General features: G+C 41.6%; 1 protein-coding gene across 2 annotated transcripts in view; it reads left to right on the forward strand.

Annotated features, from left to right (window-relative positions):
- usp43b (ubiquitin specific peptidase 43b) overlaps positions 1 to 19,201 on the forward strand; it is a 64,891-nt gene that overhangs the window by 37,003 nt on the left and 8,687 nt on the right. For both annotated transcript variants that reach the window (XM_054759347.1, XM_054759346.1), the window contains exons 5-10: positions 1,541 to 1,676; positions 2,670 to 2,814; positions 6,975 to 7,137; positions 11,351 to 11,462; positions 17,398 to 17,501; positions 19,055 to 19,132. In XM_054759347.1, the coding sequence (XP_054615322.1) occupies positions 1,541 to 1,676; positions 2,670 to 2,814; positions 6,975 to 7,137; positions 11,351 to 11,462; positions 17,398 to 17,501; positions 19,055 to 19,132 (738 nt within the window). The remainder of the gene's footprint in view (positions 1 to 1,540; positions 1,677 to 2,669; positions 2,815 to 6,974; positions 7,138 to 11,350; positions 11,463 to 17,397; positions 17,502 to 19,054; positions 19,133 to 19,201) is intronic.

Consider the following 19,201-nt stretch of genomic DNA (forward strand, 5'->3'; position numbering starts at 1 on the left):
AATTTGTCCTGTGCCAAGCAACCCAAACCCAAATTGTGCGGTGGTCATATTGCATTCTTTGCATAATGGATCATTTCGTTTACCCAGTATGGCTGCAAATCTATCGTGCACTGAGGATGCTTTGGACCTTCTGGATGTATTTATAAACCAAGTTGGGGATAAAAAAGACTCAGAAGGTTGCACACCAGTCGCACCACCACCCTATAATACTTATAGTATATATTTGGTCACATTAATGGACAAATTCTAATGTAAACCCCTGACTGGTGGTCATCCTGAAGAACTGCAAGAGGTCCTCATAGCACCTGCATGTTTTGACAACCTCTTTTATTTACAGTAGCTCTAGAGCACGGGTAGGCAAAATCGCAGCTCTTCAGCCTCCTTGTTGTGGCTCTTTCGGTCAGGACAAATTAGAAATGACAAATTTGAAGTGAAGCTTTAACATCAAATTTTTACGAATGCTTATAATTAGTCAATTAAAATAGGTGTCACATCCACGTCTACGCTCCTTTATTTGCAGGCGGCTTCGTGAACGCGCAATCCGTGCGGTATTCTAACCCTACATACATCCAAAAAAGAAATAATTCATCAATATCGGTCACAAATGAGAACCTAAAGTCCTGTGTGAAGAGCTAAGCCATATCTTGCTGCCTCGACGTCGTATCAGAAAAAAATCTTTTAATTCAGACCCGTCGAGAAACATTCCTCAATTTATGTTTACTTGGTTAAAACCGTCACGAGTCGGACCTTCTGGAACGGATTAGTGACTCAAACGTAGGTTTCACTGTATATTGATAGGCCACAACATTAAGAACACTTGCAAAATCCAACACAATAGTTGTATCATCAAAAATATTGAGTTTTGATGGACACATTCAGAGAGGTATTCATTTAAGAATGAGTTTTTGAAGGCAGTTGTTGTTTGCAGCGGTGTAAAACTGCACTGCATTGGATTAATTGAACGGTTTCTAATATATTGCCCCATCACGTAAATAAATGAGGTTACTAAAACAGTGTGATACAGTGTAGCTCTACACCACAAGGAACCTTCAAAAGCACTACAGCATACAAACTTTAAGAATGCTGGCTTGTATTATAGGGTGGGAAAAGGCGGCATTGGTTGGTGCGGCAGTATGCAAGTCTTGATTATGGCGGTTACGCAGACATTGATATGGCTGTGTTATTCTTATCTGTGGGCGATACTGTTAACCCTGTGCACTTTACAAAGAGAGGTGAGGCGTAACAGCTACACAACATTCCCAGCCTGAAAAGGCTGCGTAAAAGAGGCAACTGCCTCGGGAGAGGTCAGAGCCAAGGGCTCCCTGCTTTTAAAAATGCAGTAGATTCCATTATTTGGCAGTCATAAAACTTAACTCCTAATGATCCATTATTAATGTTAAAACGTATTGATTTATTCATGAAAGTCTTCTTTTGTCCCCTCCTGGCCATAGAGAGGAGTCTACAGTAGAAATGGTAAAGAACACGGAATAGAGGTTAGGCTTCCTCAGACTATGCCTGACTGCGTGTTGGTCTCCGGCAGGCCCATGTGTGTGACTCTGGTGTTCAGCACCAAAGGACAAAGGTACCTGAGAGTCGGGTTGGCCGTGCCTCTGTTTGGTTCCATCGCCTGCTTGAGAAGGATGGTGGCTGATGAGGGCAACATCTCCCCAGACCAGGTAACAATACAGTACACTGACGTTGTCTTCTTAACTTGTTAAATACAGTACGCGTCCTGCACGGTGTTGTCATGAAGTTGAACACAAGCAGTGCCGTTCATATCTCAAGACAATTTCCCCCAGAGAAATAATGGAAAGTATTCCAGAGTCCTGGAACTGATCCTGTCCCATCTGGCAACACTGATCCTTGCTCTGCTTACTCGTCCACATGGCTACTGGCGGTCGACTCCTGGCTCAACGATAGCAGGACATTGAATTACTACGTAATAATACTGTTCCTGACAAATGACCATTTTACCCGAGTCTTAGAATGACGACAATATGATCGCACCTTGCTAGTTCTTTTTTATCAATTACAAGGCTTTTAAAATGATTTTGGATCCCAGTGAGGCACTATAGTGAGTTTATTTTAAGAAAATACTACTACTACTACTGTACAGTGTTAATCTGCGTTGTTCTCCTTATGACTGACATTCTCTGCTGTGATTGGTCAGGGGTCTTCATGCCATGCCACCGCTCAGAGCTGAATAGCGAAACCCCACACTCAGACAATAAAGAAGAATTGAAGATTGGTTATAATCGGATGAATATTAGGGCCGCACATTGGCTGAATGTTTAGCATGTTGGCAACACAGTCAGGAGATTGGGAAGACCCGGGTTCCACTCTCCGCTTGGGCATCTCTGTGTGGAGTTTGCATGTTCTCCTTGTGCGTGTGTGAGTTTTCTCCGGGCGCTCCGTTTCCTCCCACATTCCAAAAATGTGCACGTTAGGTTAACTGGAGATTCTAAATGGGAGAAGCAATGGGGCCCTAGCTTGAATGCTCGGCGTGAGTGCAGGCCAGCAGGGCACAGGAGAGGGACGCCCACGGTGTGAACGGTGGGAGTACACTGTAAAAACTGAAGTATTTTCTTCTACAAATCTTTCTATAAATTACGTCAATGAAATGGTGCCAAAAATTCTTCTTTCTCGCTGATATATGTCTCCCTCCCTAGGTGATCCTGACGGAGGTTTACTCCACTGGCTTCCAGCGCTCCTTCTTTGATGAAGATGATCTAACCAGTGTTGTTGAAAATGATGTCATCTACGCCTTCCAGGCGCCGCCCCTCTACATCCGGGGAGGCTCTGCACGGACTTCAGGTAGTTTTGTGCTGAAAATAGACATTGCAGACAGACGTTCTCTTTAATTTCCATCCATCTATCTTCTATGCCGCTTATCTTCACTAGGGTCGCGGGTATGCTGGAGCCTATCCCAGCTGACTTCGGGCGAGTGGCGGGGTACACCCAGGGCACATATAGACAAACAACCATTCATACCTATGGACAATTTAGAGTCGTCAATTAACATAACATGCATGTTTTTGGAATGTGGGAGGAAACCCGAGTACCCGGAGAAAACCCACTCCACACAGATCCACCCAGATCTTGTCGATCTCCTGCCTGTGTGGCCACCATGCTAACCACTGGGCCACCGTGCTATTATAAGTAGCAAAACATACTCTTATTAGGCGAACACGCAAAGCAAACCAGCAAGTTGCATTCTTTAGTTTGCTTAATGAAACCCACCGGGAAATGCACTTTACTGCATTGGGGGGGCCTCGAGGAGCACATTAAAACGTGTACGTCACATAGAACCCTGTGAATTATGCACACACCCCCTGTGCAGAGCTCTCTTGTGCGGTCAGATTGATGTCTTCAATGAATTCACTGCATTCCGAGTGTTTCTGAGCTTGTGATGTAATGCAGTGTACTTTGCTTCATACTGGATGTTTCTTCTTTTAGCTTGACTCTATTTATCCACACACACAGGGCAGCAGGTACATGCAGGCGTAGCTGGCCATTGTCCCACCAGTGAGAAAGACGAGGCTTTTGTGGAGTTAATTGCCGTGGAAAATGCTGTTTTTTTACATATGCTACGGGCCAGTAAAAACTGCATTTTTGCACATGTCTGATCGAAACAAAGTCACGACACGTGCTCAGGTTTGGCCTGCATCCTTTCACGTTATAAAATTCCTCAAGATTATTTTTGATTATGTTCCATACAGTAGGGAGGATCAAATATTCCCAATTCCCTACCAATGCATTTGTCATGTGCCTGTAACACAATTAATTATTCATTTGATTTACAGTGGAACCTCGGTTAGCGTCATTAATCCACTCCAGAAGGTTTTTAACTCAAACCAAAACGGATTCTCGCTGATGTCTGTGTGTAGAGCCGAATCCTTCAGGATCAACCATGTCTAATTATAGTTTGACCGTGTTTGGTCTGCTTCTTCCTGGGTGGCTGTTTGCCGTTGCTCTGCCACTTTCAATGTCAAAGTCACAAAGCGCTGATTTCCATACATTTTATTCACATTAGTTGACCTAACAAAGTCGAAGTGTACAGTGTGATACCACACACGCACAGTTGTGTATCCTGTAAAAATAAGGTTACAGACAACCGGATGGAAGTGAAAGGAGACAAGGAACAGATGTCGAGAAACTATATAGTATTTGACAGGACGCCATAAAGTATTTGATTTAATGAGGGATGAGTGGTGCCTCTCCTCCGCTACAACCCCGGTGTTACTCTCAGTGGGACGGACCAGGAGGTGACCTCAGCATTTTACTCTTGCATGAGCATCTTTCACTGGGCTTTTAAAAGGAGATTCCCTTCACGGCTGCCAGAGGTCACTTCTCATGAAAATTGTCTTCCATGATTCTATCACCAGCTTGATTAGAGCAACATTAATAAATTAAAAGCTGTGCGTTCTCATCAGCACCGGCATCCACCGGGGTCAAGATATTGCAATCAGCCGATTCATGTTAAAGCTTTGATGGCGTATTTGCAGACTTTGATTAGTTTTGAATAGGTCTTGCCCTCCTCACAGCGCACAGATTAATGCACTCAGCACATCCCAATTATTTCCGTGTGAGGAGGGATGTGCTAACACAGTTGTTTGCTGCTTTGCAAAGATCACAGTCATGGCAGCTACTGGCAGTGATGAATCATGTGTCGGGAGAACAACAGGCTTTAATAAAACATTGGGGTTTGGAGAAGGCTCAGTAACTTTGGCCAATCAATTACTTCTTGACTGAGTGGGATTTGCTTTGCGATTTATCACAGTCAACCTCTCAGGCGCTGACCTGCGTGCTGAGCACCGAGGTTGTCGACTGCGTGACAAAAATGCAGCCCTGCCGGCGTCATATTTCGCAAGGATATTATAAACTCAGCTTTTCGCTCAGTCAGTCACACCCCTTATGCGTCAGTGTAAACACGGGCCGGGGCAGAAGAGAAGTGGCGCTGGCTGGCACCTCATCACCACATGATGTGGATCAGAGGATGCATCAGATAAGACCTCCTGTGGAGAGTTCAGGCCGCCAAGAGTCCATCTGTTCTGTGAATCAATCTCCCCTAAATAGAAAGCTGCTGTCTCATCACTGCCCCTCCTCGCTGCCAGTTAGAGGTGTTAAGTTTCAAGAGCAGTCCAAGAAATCAGCCATCATTTCAAGAAGAAAGCTGAAACATTTTGGATGTCATGCACAAAAAAACATGTTATGTCGGTTAGCGTCATTAATACTTAAAACCGAGTACATTTTTCTTATAAGAAATCATGCAAATCCAATTAAACCGTTCTGGACACCCAAAAATGTTATCACAAAACATGTTTTTATATTTTTACAGTTAGAGTCAACTCGTTAAATTGGTTTCAGACCCGACCTGCGATAAGGGAATTTCTGCAAAGTAGGATTTAATATGAATAAAAGGAATATGTTTGTAGTTAGAGCACAGAAAATATCTTTATGAACTTCTAAATATGTTTCTTTACCATTATTAGAGCCCTCTAGACCTGAAATAACACCCCTATAGTCACTCTATTATTATTTGTTTACACCACATTGCGCAACATGTATGCGCAGGGTACGGAATCATTGCAGGGACACAAGAGACGGCCACCGTTTTTAACATAGCAAGCTAACGAGCTAACTAGTCAGCCTCCAATTTATTCTAAACGTTAGAAAGGGTTTCAAACGGAGTAGGGAAGGAGGACAGAAGAAGCCAATAACTTACCACTTCCACACAAAATGGGAGGAGAGCTTTTTTTCTACTCTAATAATGTCAGACATGCCATGACTGACTACTGTACCTGCAGTGTTAAGGTAATTTAATCTTAAGGTAAGATAAGGTCCCGTCAGTGCAATATTACTGGTGCCGAGTAACCAGAATACTACATATGACTTGTCTTTCAATATTTTTTGTCCAATAGTCAACCACAAAACAGTGATTATTTAATAATTAGTTAATTTTTGAAAAACCATGAAGCGCAGGGGGATAGTTTTACATACATAAATGCACATAAATGATGACTGAAATCGATACATGAGCATTTAACGCCAATTTTACCTTGATTGAAGACGTGATTGTTGACAAATGCAGCTATGTGGCAGCGAGATGCACACGGACACAGACAAAAGTGTTTCTCACCTTCCTTCTAAAATGCTGGCACTTTCTTTGGCTCCATTGTGGGTTATTTTGCAGCCGTGATCAAAAGAAAAGCAGAGACTTGTGACCTAAGTGTTAGTGTCAAGGGAAAAGCTGCCGTTGGCTCCAAAATAGATGACAGGCAAGTTCTTTGAGAATAATGACGGGTACAATTTAATGAAGACAAGGAGACAAATCAATACAACTGGAACAGACGTCTTCTAGAGAAAATGTCGACTATTCAGGATGAAATGTTAGTTAATATAGGAAACAACATATCCGGGGAGGGGAGGGGTGATCCTCTCCTCCTATGAGGGACAGAGGTGATGAAGGACAGCCTCACACATGCCAAGATACGTACTTTATCAGGTGAAAGGACAAATTCTAGGTTAATCTGAGCCGTTCACATGGAAACGCCATCGGAGAGACTTGTTTTGGAGACAAGCCTAGCCTCGAGTAGATAATCACAGCAAGTGAGTGTGACGTTAATGTGTATCTTAGCAGAAATACTTAAGTAATAAGTATTAAATAAATAAGTACAATAACAAACCATATTTTCCAGACATTTTGTTAAAGAACTACAGAGTCAACCACTGATGATGTCATAGATGAGCGACGGAGCTTCTGTTTGCGGTTTCCAGTTCAGAGGTTGCAACAAGGATGTTTTGTGCTAAAAATAAGCTACAAACATAGATGGACTCACGCCATGAATTAAGACGCGCGCCACGCAAACAGAGGCGAAATGTTTGTTTGTTTTTTGATTTTTTTAATGTAAGCCGAAAAATGCGCTAACTGAGTTTCCACTGTACCTCCCTCTCTTTACTCTCTTTATTTCCAGGCTACCATCACAGTCTACCATCTTCTCCGTATGCCACTGGTCCTCAGGGTCAAAGGTTACCTGCATCCGGGGCTTTGTCTTCAGAATTTCTCAACCAGGGCGACCCTATGAAGATTCTGCTGTTGGTGTGCAACGCGGCAGGAGCAGGCCAGCAGACCGTGAGGTAATTACACGAGCTCAGTGTGTCTTTTATTCTTTCAGTAACACCATACAGGTGGTCCTAAGGTTACGAACGAGTTCCGCTCCTAGACTGTGTAGTTTGAGTGTAAGTGGGAATCTATGCTTAAATTAACTCCAAAGTCACACACACTCTACACAGAACACATGGAGGAAAACATTAAATACAACAATAAATGAAACAGTAGTAAAAAAAAAAGGAACAAATCCTTACTTTTCTCCCTGTGGTTTGTTGGGAGGAGGAAGTAGAAGAGGCAGGAGGAGGTGCCGAGGTCGATGTTTTGGTGTTGATATAAAATACTGTAGCTTTCGCTGGGACGTTGAAAGAATGACAAAGAGGTGCTCGATCAACAATGACTTTATAGAAACAAATAACCATGCCAAAACTACAGTCGTCCCTCGCGATATCACGGTTCGATTATTGCTCCCTCGCCATATTGCGTTTTCCCCTCCTGAATATTCATTAATTAATAAATGATTGCTGTTTCGTGGTAGATTATGGTCTATTATTTGTCAAAACATATTGAAATACAAGTGATATGTAGTATTCTGGTCACCAAGCAGCAGTAATGACACAGAACATTGAGACGTTACCTGACATTACATTACCTTAGCACTGCATGAACTCATGAAATCAGCCTTGACGTTCTCCTCCCGTTCCGTGTGGAAGTGGTACGTTTTTGGCTTCATAAGTTTAGAAGCAATAAATTCAAGGTTAACTGGTTAGCTTGCAAGCTAGCGGCTGTCTCGAGTCCCTGCAGCATAAGATCAATGACTAACAGTGTAAAGGTGACTATAGGCATTTTATTTCATGTCTACCGGGCTCTGATAATGTTTAAAAAACGTATTTAGAAAGTCATAAACAGGTTGTCTATGCTCCAACTACGAAAAGATTCCATTTATTAACATTGAATCCCATATTGCGGGAAATTAATTGACCAAAATTGTGTCTGGAAGCAATTAACAGCTATAAATGAGGGACGTTTGTGTAGTTGTATACCCGCAGCCGTCTCCCCCTCCCTTTTCCTGTCTCATCCAATAAGCAGTCAGAACACATTGACGGCCCTGGAGAAAGTAGACATTTCAAGCAGAAATGAACACGAACACGGATATTTTCAAAAATGCACACGTGTGAATGTGAGTCTATAGTACGTGCCCTGTGATTGGCTGTTGCCCAGTTCAGGGCGTTCCCCACCTCTCTTCACTGAATTCCGCAGTGTACTTGGAATATTTAATAAGTATACCATTTTTTACTTAACTATTTTTTGCATATCTTTCAGTACTTGAATAAGTGGAGTTCATGTTTTGATTCATCAAGCACTTAAAAATCTCAGCACTCATCTACTTGAGTCATTATGGTTATCGTGGAGTTGAGGGGAGTTGTTCTGCCCCTACCTCTTTTAGCAAAGGAGAGCTACTCAGTGGATCTGGGATGCTTAGTCATTTTATATTTAGCTCTGCTCTGTGCCAGAAGCACGTCAAGGTCATTTTACCTCCCTGAAACAAAAATGCCGAACATCCATCTCCCTGCGTGATGAGTCTGAAATCAAACGACTGAGGAATCCAACATCTGGCCGGCTGCAGATCCATCAGACACATCAGATCGATAGAGGCGGGCTAGCCGGCACGGCCGTGAGAAAGTCCAATCGCATCCACGAGAGTCAGTCAGTGTCAGTTTCTCCTTCAGAAATGACTCACTGTCATTGATCAAACTACCCACCCACCGATGTCGGACTCATCAGATGACGGTGGGAGGACTTTCCTCTGCCAAGGAGATGACATTGGAGTCAAATTCCGCAAGCTGGTTCTCCGTAATCAAAGCACATCAACACTGAAGACGACAATAATTTACTTTTACTGTGGCACCAATGGATTGGTTGTTTCAATGTTTAAAATGACCATATGTACTATAATTTCAATGTACGTCATATGTAGAGACTGTGCTACAAAAAGGAAAAAAATGTTTAGTTAGTTAGCAGCGTACTTCTTGGTTGATGAAGGATGGGGAACAGGTGGCTGCTCATGTCATATTGATGTCAAATGTTTCTAATACATTCTTGTATTTGCACTGTTATGCACATCCTCGCCAAAATATGATTTTTTTTTTTTTGCAGTGTATACACAGATGTCTTAAATTGATTTTTCTAAATTAAAATTATCGTATTTATCCGGACTATAAATATAGGTCATATCAACAAAAAATGTGGTATGTAAAGGAAAAACCATATATGTATGCTTCACTGGATTATACGTAGCATTTACTGACATTTATCATCGAGCTATCATCAGGGCGAGTTTGTATTATTTTTTTGAGTGTGTGGTGCCACTCCTAACAATATTAAATTCACGAGAAGAAGACATAGCCACAGGGAGGGGGGGATTTTTACACCAACATGGAGACAAACGAAAACCAGAGAACCTGAAATACATCATTTTTGAAGTATATAGATACAGTAAAAACATACCTGTTTAATACATGTCAGAATATTCTTGAAGACATTTTTAATACGTGACACGATGCGTGGATGCATCCCGTGGTGTGGAAACGTATCAAACAGTCATATTTTAACACCAAAACTTCATTTTTGTATTCACATATGAATTGAGTAAATATCATACATGTGTATTTAGTTAGATAGTGGCTGATGCAGCGGCTCCAATCTCCAAGCTAGACATAATTAGTGTCCTAATTAAACAACACTGCTGTCTAAAATACCACATTTCTCAATCCACACAGGTACCATTTAATTATAGTTTCACATTACTTACACACAGACACTTACAGCTTTATCATTCAATTTGTGTGCCTAACTGCATCACAAGCTCAGCTCTCGAAATTATTCCAGCCACTAGCCACAAAAAAACCCAACAACTTTAATTTAAAGGCAGCGCATGGTAAAGTACAGGGTCAGGCAAAATGATCCGACACATTTGTAGGTTAAATAAAAGGCAAATAAAGTAAAGAAACAAGAAAGTGTTTTTATTTTCGAAAAGTACATATAATGCCATTCTGTTTCATTATGTTTTAAAAATTAAATCAGTCAAATGGGATCCATTGTTGTCCACACACTCAATGCAGATCCAGTGGCTCTGAAGTTGGCAACCCATAACAAGATGGTGTTTGGAGCTGGTACCGACCAAGGTTGAAGTGCAAACGGAACGCTCGTTGTGTTGCAGTTTCAGATTCGTTTGTTTTGATAAACGTTTCCACAATGAAAGCGCGATGCTCACCAGTCCAATTCATGGCAGCAACTGAAAAAGAAACGAAAAACAAGCAAAATGGCATTATATGAAAAAAATGGCATTATACGGACTTTTCGAAAATAAAAACACTTTCTTGTTTCTTTACTTTATTTGCCTTTTATTTAACCTACAAATGTGTCAGATCATTTTGCCTGACCCTGTATATGCTGTATATAATTTCTTATGATCCTTATTAGCTCACTATTTGTAAAGTGGTCTTCAATTTGCCTAAAGTGGCCTTAAAAAGGTTTTTAAAATGTGACGTCTTGTTGAACAACCAAGCCAGTGTGAATCCCAAAACTCATACATTGATTTCCTTGAGAATTAAGATGAGGTTTCACTTGTACGTGTGTTTATTATTATGTTTCATAAATTGATTTAAGCGCATGTATTGCATCCCAATAGGGCATTTATCCTGGGAATTTGCCTCCATTTGCTTTTTGCTTTTTGCAAGTTTAGATGCTGTTGAATATCATCCAATACTAAGCCTGTTAACTTTCATTAGGTTTTTTTTTTTGTCATTGGAATGTCTACATTTTTATTATGTGAGGTGTGTGTGTGTTAATTTGCTGCAGTTCCTCCCTTAGCACCCTGCCCATGTATTTACAAGATATCTTTGTAACGCTGTCACTGCGTAGCTCACTTTGTCTCCTCAAGTGGACTCCTACTAATAAATCGGAGCCAGACAACGGAGGGCTGCCCTCAATTAAATATGTATTATAATTAATGTGTCATGGGATCCATCATTTTAGAGTGATGGTTTTCCCTCTCCTCATCAGCCAATTTCATGTATTATCTATCCCCGGGCTTCTATAGAGATGTTATAATGAGAATCCTGCTCTAATGCCGATATCATTTGTTTTATTTGTGTTATACCCTGCTGTGTGAGCCACGTAGTGTTAATGGAGACTGTGAGTACAAGCTTAACAAATGTCGGCCTTTTGTTGGTGTTCTAGGTTTGGCCCTCCATTCTTAATGAGGGAGGATCGGTCTATTTCCTGGGACCAGCTGCAGCAGAGCATCCTCAGCAAACTATACTACTTGATGGTCAATGGGGCGCCGGCACAGGTACGGAACAGCTACTCGTCATAATGTGGTGCAGATGTGCCACGGTATGGTAACGGTAATGATAATGGTTTATTTACATTTTCAACATGCATACAGGTTACATTGGAATGCATTTCATGTTACAATTCACACTTCCACATGTCCGAAAAGGAGGAGGAAGAAGCAAAGTCTATTTAATCCTACCCCCTTAGTGTTTCTCACCTCAATAACCCAAAATGGAGCCAAAGGTGAGAAACACTACTGAATTCAAGAAATAACTCATGACCAAACAGGAAGGTGGTGTTGAAGGGGAAGGTGTTGCTCTCGCTGCCACATCCTGTCTTTGGGAATTTAGGATTGTTTTATGCATGTAAATCTATTTTAAAAAAAACGTGAGCGTCCAGTTCAGCTTTCCATTTTGTCAGCAAGGTCAGGATGCTAACAAGGACGTTTTATGATTTACAAAAATACTTGAAGAACACAGTTGGACTCGCGCTGCTTATTAATAACACCACAACCAGGACACGACCGCTATCAGGCTCTACAACACCTGAACCATTTTGTATTCACTATGTCACTATGCATTCTTTACTTGTGTATCTTGCTTGCTGCTGTAACAAGTGAATTTCCCTGCTGTGGGATTAATAAAGTACTACTACTACTACTACAAAACGTGCACCGTATTGTACGCTAACTGGAAAAATGTACGCTAACCGAGGGAAACATTTTAGACGTTCCACTGTATACTGTACTGTATGTGTTGCTATTGTTTTATTTTCTTGCATTATGCCTTTTTGCTCTTTTAATTTTTTTTTTGTATTTAATTGTATCTTATATCGTGCCGCAAGCCAATAAAAACATCAACTGCAGGCCGTAAATGGCCCCCGGGCCGCACTTTGGACACCACTGCTTTAAATAATACATAAATAGACTGTCAAAGAAATTATATAAGCACAAGATCCAATTGCGCAGTTAGATCTGCAGTGTTAATCCGGCCTTAAAGTAGTCAAATGATGATATTATGACCTGTAAGAAAGGCTTGATGTGTCATCAGCAAGCCGAAATATTGCATACAAATGTGATGGAGGTTTCAGCGTAGATGCTACAATGTTTTTACATTTTTTAACACATAGCTTGAAGGTGTGTGTGGGGAAGCATGCACGAGGACATGATTTCCCTCCTGTGGTGCTAGATGATACAACTGTGCATGGCCCAAAAATGACACAGTATGGTACAAGTGGCAAACCGCCAAAAAGCAGCTGGAGGCAGAAAGGAAATTGTTTAATATTGTGAGAGCTGCATCCCAGATTTACTGCAGCTTTGCAAAACACAATAGTGTTCATATTTCCATGATCTCAAACATTTTCAGGGGTTTCAGGAGATCCAAAAATAATAACAAATGTAATAATAAAATGTATTCATTATTAAGAAATATATCAGTAGATGTGGATGTTTTGTTAGCATATATTGGCCTGCAATGGATTGGTTTTAGCATCTTCCATCCATCCATTTTCTATGCCGCTTCTCCTCTTCAGGGTCGCAGGGGCATGCTGGAGCCTATCCCAGCTGACTTCGGGCCACAGGCGGGGTACACCCTGGACTGGTCGCCAGCCAATGGCAGGGCACATATAGACAAACAACCATTCACACTCACATTCATACCTATGGACAATTTAGAGTCGCCAATTAACCTAACATGTTTTTGGAACGTGGGAGGAAACCAGAGTACCTGTAGAAAACCCACGCACGCACGGGGAGAACATGCAAACTCCACACAGACATGCCCAAGGGAGAATCGAACCCCAGTCTTCCCGATCTCCAGGCTGTTACTGCGTCTGCCAACATGCTATCCACTCGACCACAGTGCAGCCCGGTTTTAGCATCTTGAATGTGCAAAATGTGTCAAAATGGCCCCCCCCACATGTTTTTTCCTGTATGTGGCCCTGCTCTAAATTGTCCTGAGGTGAGAATGTGAGCGTGATTGGTCCATATGTGTCCAAAAGTCAGCTGGGATAGGCTCCAGCTCATTTGCGACCCTACAAAAACGGAATAAAAGGAGGCTGAAAAACATCTTGGATGTCTGTTTGAGTTAACCCTTTAAATTGGCACTCACTCAATGAAAAATATTATCGACTTTCATGAATATTTTGTTATATATTATTAGTCGACTCCACTATGTTGCATTTTGTGTGGTGTGAATTGAAGTCAATTTTTGAGCCAAATATGCACTAAATTGACCAAATTTTTTTCCCCTGCCTGACTCAACCAGATGAGCACCATGCAGACGGTCTTATACCTTTTCAGCTTTTCAAAATCAAAGCAGTTACAACTTTGCAACTCGCAATTTGCTACCTTGAAGTGCAACGACACCGGGCAAAGTAAGTGTTTTGCACGGTTTACCAGCTGACTGCGCAGCAGTCGGTGTCACCACGCACTGTAAGCCGTTGCATGCAGCATGCGGCCGTGTACAGTATAATCAAGTTTTCTGGAGCCAACCCCTGCCCTGAAAGGAGCGATGCTCAGAGCAGATGTTTGCTCTCCTTTGAAACCAAATCAATAGCCGCTCGCATCAATGAATTACACTGTCAAGTGGATTTTTCCGCTTCGATCTAATTTTAGCCTCAGCAAAAATTGCGATTCAAAAGCAGTCCCTTTTCTCTCAGTCATTTTCCCGGCTACTGACTTTGCTGGAAAGGATTTGAAAAGGTTGGCATGGTGCTTAGCAAAGCAAGAATAGCAATGTAATCTATTATAAAACACTGAGGCGGGCCCGGGTTATTGATCATTTTGTTGCAAGCTGAGAGAAGAATGGCGTTTTGTGGAAGAGATTAGATTTATTTGGCGTAAAATATTCAGGTTAGCAGCGTGTGGTGAAAGTGGTAAATAGCATTTAGTGTGAGCAGTGACAGTGCCAGTCCCTCACACTGACAAATGCTCATTTTGCAGTGCAAAAAACACACAAGATCGAGAAGCGCTGCACCCTCGATGAACGCAAATAGATTAACGATGGCACTTTTGGGAGCTGAGTCCACAGACTTTTTCCACAAACTCTTGACAAGCCGTGGAGCATCCACACTGTGGTGCTTCTCCGTCAGGTGAATTTTCACAGGTTGACAGCGGTGACTTTCACAGCACGTTAGCATTTAGCTCCTTCTCACTGCCTTTTAGACGACACCCTTGTATGCTCGTTTTGTTTTGCCCTCCGATATATTCCTTTCTTATTTTCATATGCTTGAATGATTATTACCATGCAAACACGTACACACAACTCATTTTCATGTGCAAACACTTGAGGGTTATTATAGAGGAGCAGTCACATGACAGTAATCCCTTGGCACTTTGTGCTTCTAATTTTTCGCCTTCAAACTATCACGGTTTTTCAAACTTTATCACTTTACTTTATCACTTTGTTGGCCCAAATTAAGCATTTTCGATCATAAAAATGTCGAAATGAACAAAGACACAACTATAAGGCATTTAGAAGACGTTATGTGTAGTGCAATATCTGTGACGTTGCGTGCGCCTGTAAGAGGCGGGGCTGGGGAGTGACGTGTGTGACGTCCGCTAGCTACTGTGGAGTTGTGTTAGCATGGTTAGCAGCAAGCAGTGTGGAGAATGCCAGTGACTGGTGTGAGTTGTGGCTGACAGCAGCTCCTGTGTGAATGTTCACTGCACCATTGCAGTAGTACTACTAGTAGTAGCACTACCGCACTGGCCACTAGCTGTCAGGAACGTTACATTGATGAGATAATACCCATGAAAAAGTAGCCTGTCGTGTGCTAATATGTGAGTTTATGTGATGTCTTATTTTCTATTACTATGTCAACTGTATTGGGTAATGCAAGTGTAAAGTGACTATAGGGGTGTTATTTCATGTCTAGAGGGCTCTAATCATGCTACAAAAATCATATTTACAAGGTTTTGGACAGGTTTTCTTTGCTCTAACTACAAAAATATTCTATGTATAAATAAGGAGTCAATTAAGGAACCAATTAATTGCCACAAAGGAGGGACGATTGCATGTATTTTTTGCCTAATTTAAGCATTTTGAAGCATTTTGGCTAAAATAACTCAAATCCGAAAATAATGCATTCAGAAGAAGCATTCATAGACGTTGTGATGATATGTGGTATATACACCGGTCACTAGGTGTCAGTAATGTTATAGTCATGTTTGTGAGACACACAAGCACCAGACATGATCACAGCAGCAACAGGCTTTTATTGCATGTTTGTATTATCTCACAACAGGCACAGTGATTCCTAACACGGGCTGCTGTTGCGGCCGTAACCTACGCCGAGCTCAAACTCAACTCTGAACCCCTGACGTTACTTCCTGTCCTTCGCCCACTCAGCTCCCCTCGCACTGGAACACATTTATAGCAGCATACACGAGCACTAGTCTTCCATGTTTTATTTTCTGTTATCATGTTGCATATATCGAGTAATACAAGTGTTAAGGTGACGGTAGGGGTGTCATTTCATGTCAAGAGGGTGCTAATAATGGTCATAAACAGATTTTCTAACTATGAGAAAATTCCATTTATAAATAAGGAATCCCACTTTGCGGATATTCACTTATCACAGTTGGGTATGGAACCCATTAACCACGATAAGCAAGGGACTGTTTTCCTGCTTTTTAATTTTTATTTTTTGCATACAGTACAGTAATGTAAAGTAATACCCGCTACCAGACTGCCAGACTTTTAACATCTGAATTTTGGGACTATATTTATGCAGTATTGTGTAATATCACCCTAAGGTTGTGTTCTGGTGTATATCAACATATCAAAATCTTTGAGGAATGTGCTGTTGTGTCAAACCCAGCTTTCCTCACAGGACGGAGCGTGGGTGTTTGTGTTTGAGCTCAGACATCATCCACCGACCAGATTTCATCGGAAAGAGGAAATCTGTTTCATTTTTGCAAAAAGTGCTCCTTCAATCCTAAAGCACCTCCAGTCTCACTGTAACATAAAGATGACACAAAGGAGGAGTATATACTTTATGTCAGTACAGTGGGACTTCGGTTAGCGTACGTTAGCATGTTTTTTGGTTGACGGCTTGCACACAAATTTTTGCCTCAGTTTGTGTACATTTTTCAGTTAGCATACAATACGGTCCGCATCTTGTCGTGTTATTAATACACTGCACGAGTCCAACTGTGTCCAACAATGTATTTTTATCACAAAATGTTCTTGTTAGCAACCTATTAGCTTGCTAATATGCATTTCTAAGTGCTTTCTGCATGGAAGACTATAATTGGAAAACTATAAATAACATGTTTTGTGTTAACATTTTTGGCTTTCTGAAACGGATTACAGTCGTCCCCCGTTTGTAGCGGTTAATTGGCTCCAGACCCAACCGCGATAAATGAATTTCCGTGATATAGGATTCACTCTTAATACATGGAATATTTTCATACTTAAATATGGTTTTTAACATAATTAGAGCCCTGTAGACATGAAATAACACCCCTATAATCACCTTTACACTGCTATTATTCGTTGTTTACACCACATTGCGCAACTCTTATGCTGCAGGGATTCGAGAAGGACGCTAGCTAGCAAGCTAGCGAGCTAACTAGTTAGCCTCGAATTGATTTCTTCTAAATTTAAGAAGCCAAAAAGGTAATGTCTCAATGTTTTGTGTCATGACTGCCCCGTAGAATACACATATCACCTGTGTTTTGACTAATAATAGACCATAGCCTACCACGATAATGCCACCATTTATTAATTAATTGCCAAGAAGACACAAAAATGCAGGGTGCGATAATCGAACCGTGATATTGCGAGGGACGACTGTAATTGGATTTACATAATTTCTTCTGGAAGGGATTCATGACGCTAACCAAGGTTCCACTGTATATAACATATTTATTGGTTCTTGAATAGTGTAACCCTACAGATAGCCGTACATGTTTTGATATACCCCTGTTTGTTTGTTTTTTATCCCAGAATAACAGAGTGCTCTTCAACGTTCGCGTCGTGGGAGGATCATCATTTTACAGCTACTTGTCACCTCAGGACACCCGGCCGCTCTACCACCCTGCTGTTGACAGGTGAGTGTGTAAAGTGGGTATGAACTGGGGGCAGGTTTTATTCAATGACTACATTTTGTGATGTTTCAGACACCAAAAAAAAGGAGTATATTAAATGGAGCCACAACCTGGCAGGGTGGATACGTATCGTAACCACCTGAGGCCCAGCCTTATTTCAAATGAAAAACTCGCTATAAGAATAAAACCAGTGATACGTGGATGCATAAACGGATCAAGATGCAGAAATACATGTGTATTAACAAGGAGAAAAAACACTTTTTTGCAGCATCATTTATTAAATTAATCATTATTAATTTGTTTATTTTTATAAACTATTAGTAGCGCAATTACTCCTTCAGGGAAAGTAATTATCGAGTTACTTTTTTGAGAGCTTACCATATCAGTGCCGTATGGAGCAACCTGCCCGTGTTTTGTGTTGATGTTCGGCGTTCCGATGTCCGCATCCCATGTGATAATTGCTGGAGAATGAGGAAGTGTTGTGCGGGTGTGGGGAGGCGCCGGAGACGCTGTGCAAGTAGGGGATATTCTGTGTTGGAATTGAGCACTGCTGTTGATGTGTTAAGGTCAGAATAAAGTTGAAAAAGGAACATCAGGTGCCGTGTGTCAGGACGCTACAATAACTAATTAACCTTCAGTTACTGATAAAGGAACCTTGGCCTTGGTTCTGCACAGCTATCAGGGTGCTAATTGGGCTCTTGGCTGAATCCCTCGTCATTCATTGCTGCTGTGGGCTGCAGTTGCATGATTTATTATGCCATGTACAAACAATGATTCCGAATAGTATATTCTTGTGTATATTTTCACAAGTAGTACAAATACATCCCACTAAACATTCGTCAGCAGTCACAGGAGTAGAGGAGGAGATCCACCTCGCGTCCATAAGCAGATTCATCACTGTCATTGATGAGGCCAATGGCAGTGGCGTCATCTGCAAATTTCAGCAGTTTCACAGCTGCATCGCCTGACGTGCAGTCATTTGTATATAAGGAAAAGAGCAGAGGGGCGAGGACACGCCCTTGGGGGGCGCCAATGCTGGATGTGGTGCTCTCCAGCCTCACTTGCTGCCTCCTGTCAGTCGCTTGATCCAATGACAGGTGGAGGGAGGCATGGTGAGCTGGGTGAGCTTCTGTGTTGAAGTGTTTTTTATGATTGTTTGTCCCTAATACTCCTTTTTATATTTATTTTAGATTTGCTTGCAGGCAGAATGTGTTCCTCAGTGTTTGTGAGCGTGTGTGTGTGTGCGTGTGTGTGTGTGTTACAACAGTGAATAAGGTGAGTCTTGTCTCCATTTGCTGATCCTTGAGGCGGTCCGTGTCTGTGTTCTGTGGGTATGCTGACATCTAGTGGATAAAGCGCCACGGTATACAGTTTATTAGTTTAGTGATGTAATAAAAGAGGTTTTATGGAAAGGATAGCAGCATGCTAAAGTAAATGGATTGTAAAGGTCAAAATCATTTCAATATAATCTCCCCCTGAAAAGAAAGTAGTAAAGAGTTGTGCAGGTATTGCAGATTTTCTCTTTTACATCATAACATATGACATTTGACTTTTAGAGCGCTAAAACTCTGCAGCCCAGGAGGACCCCCGCATGTGAAGCTCATCATCGAGTGGGAGTACAGGATCAAAGACTGGTGAATAGTCCTTGTAGCTTTTTAAACATGAAATGGTTATCTTTGCATGCTCTGTATTGAAACGCTCTT

This window comes from Dunckerocampus dactyliophorus, chromosome 18 (genome assembly GCF_027744805.1).
Source record: "Dunckerocampus dactyliophorus isolate RoL2022-P2 chromosome 18, RoL_Ddac_1.1, whole genome shotgun sequence".
NCBI lineage: Eukaryota > Metazoa > Chordata > Actinopteri > Syngnathiformes > Syngnathidae > Dunckerocampus > Dunckerocampus dactyliophorus.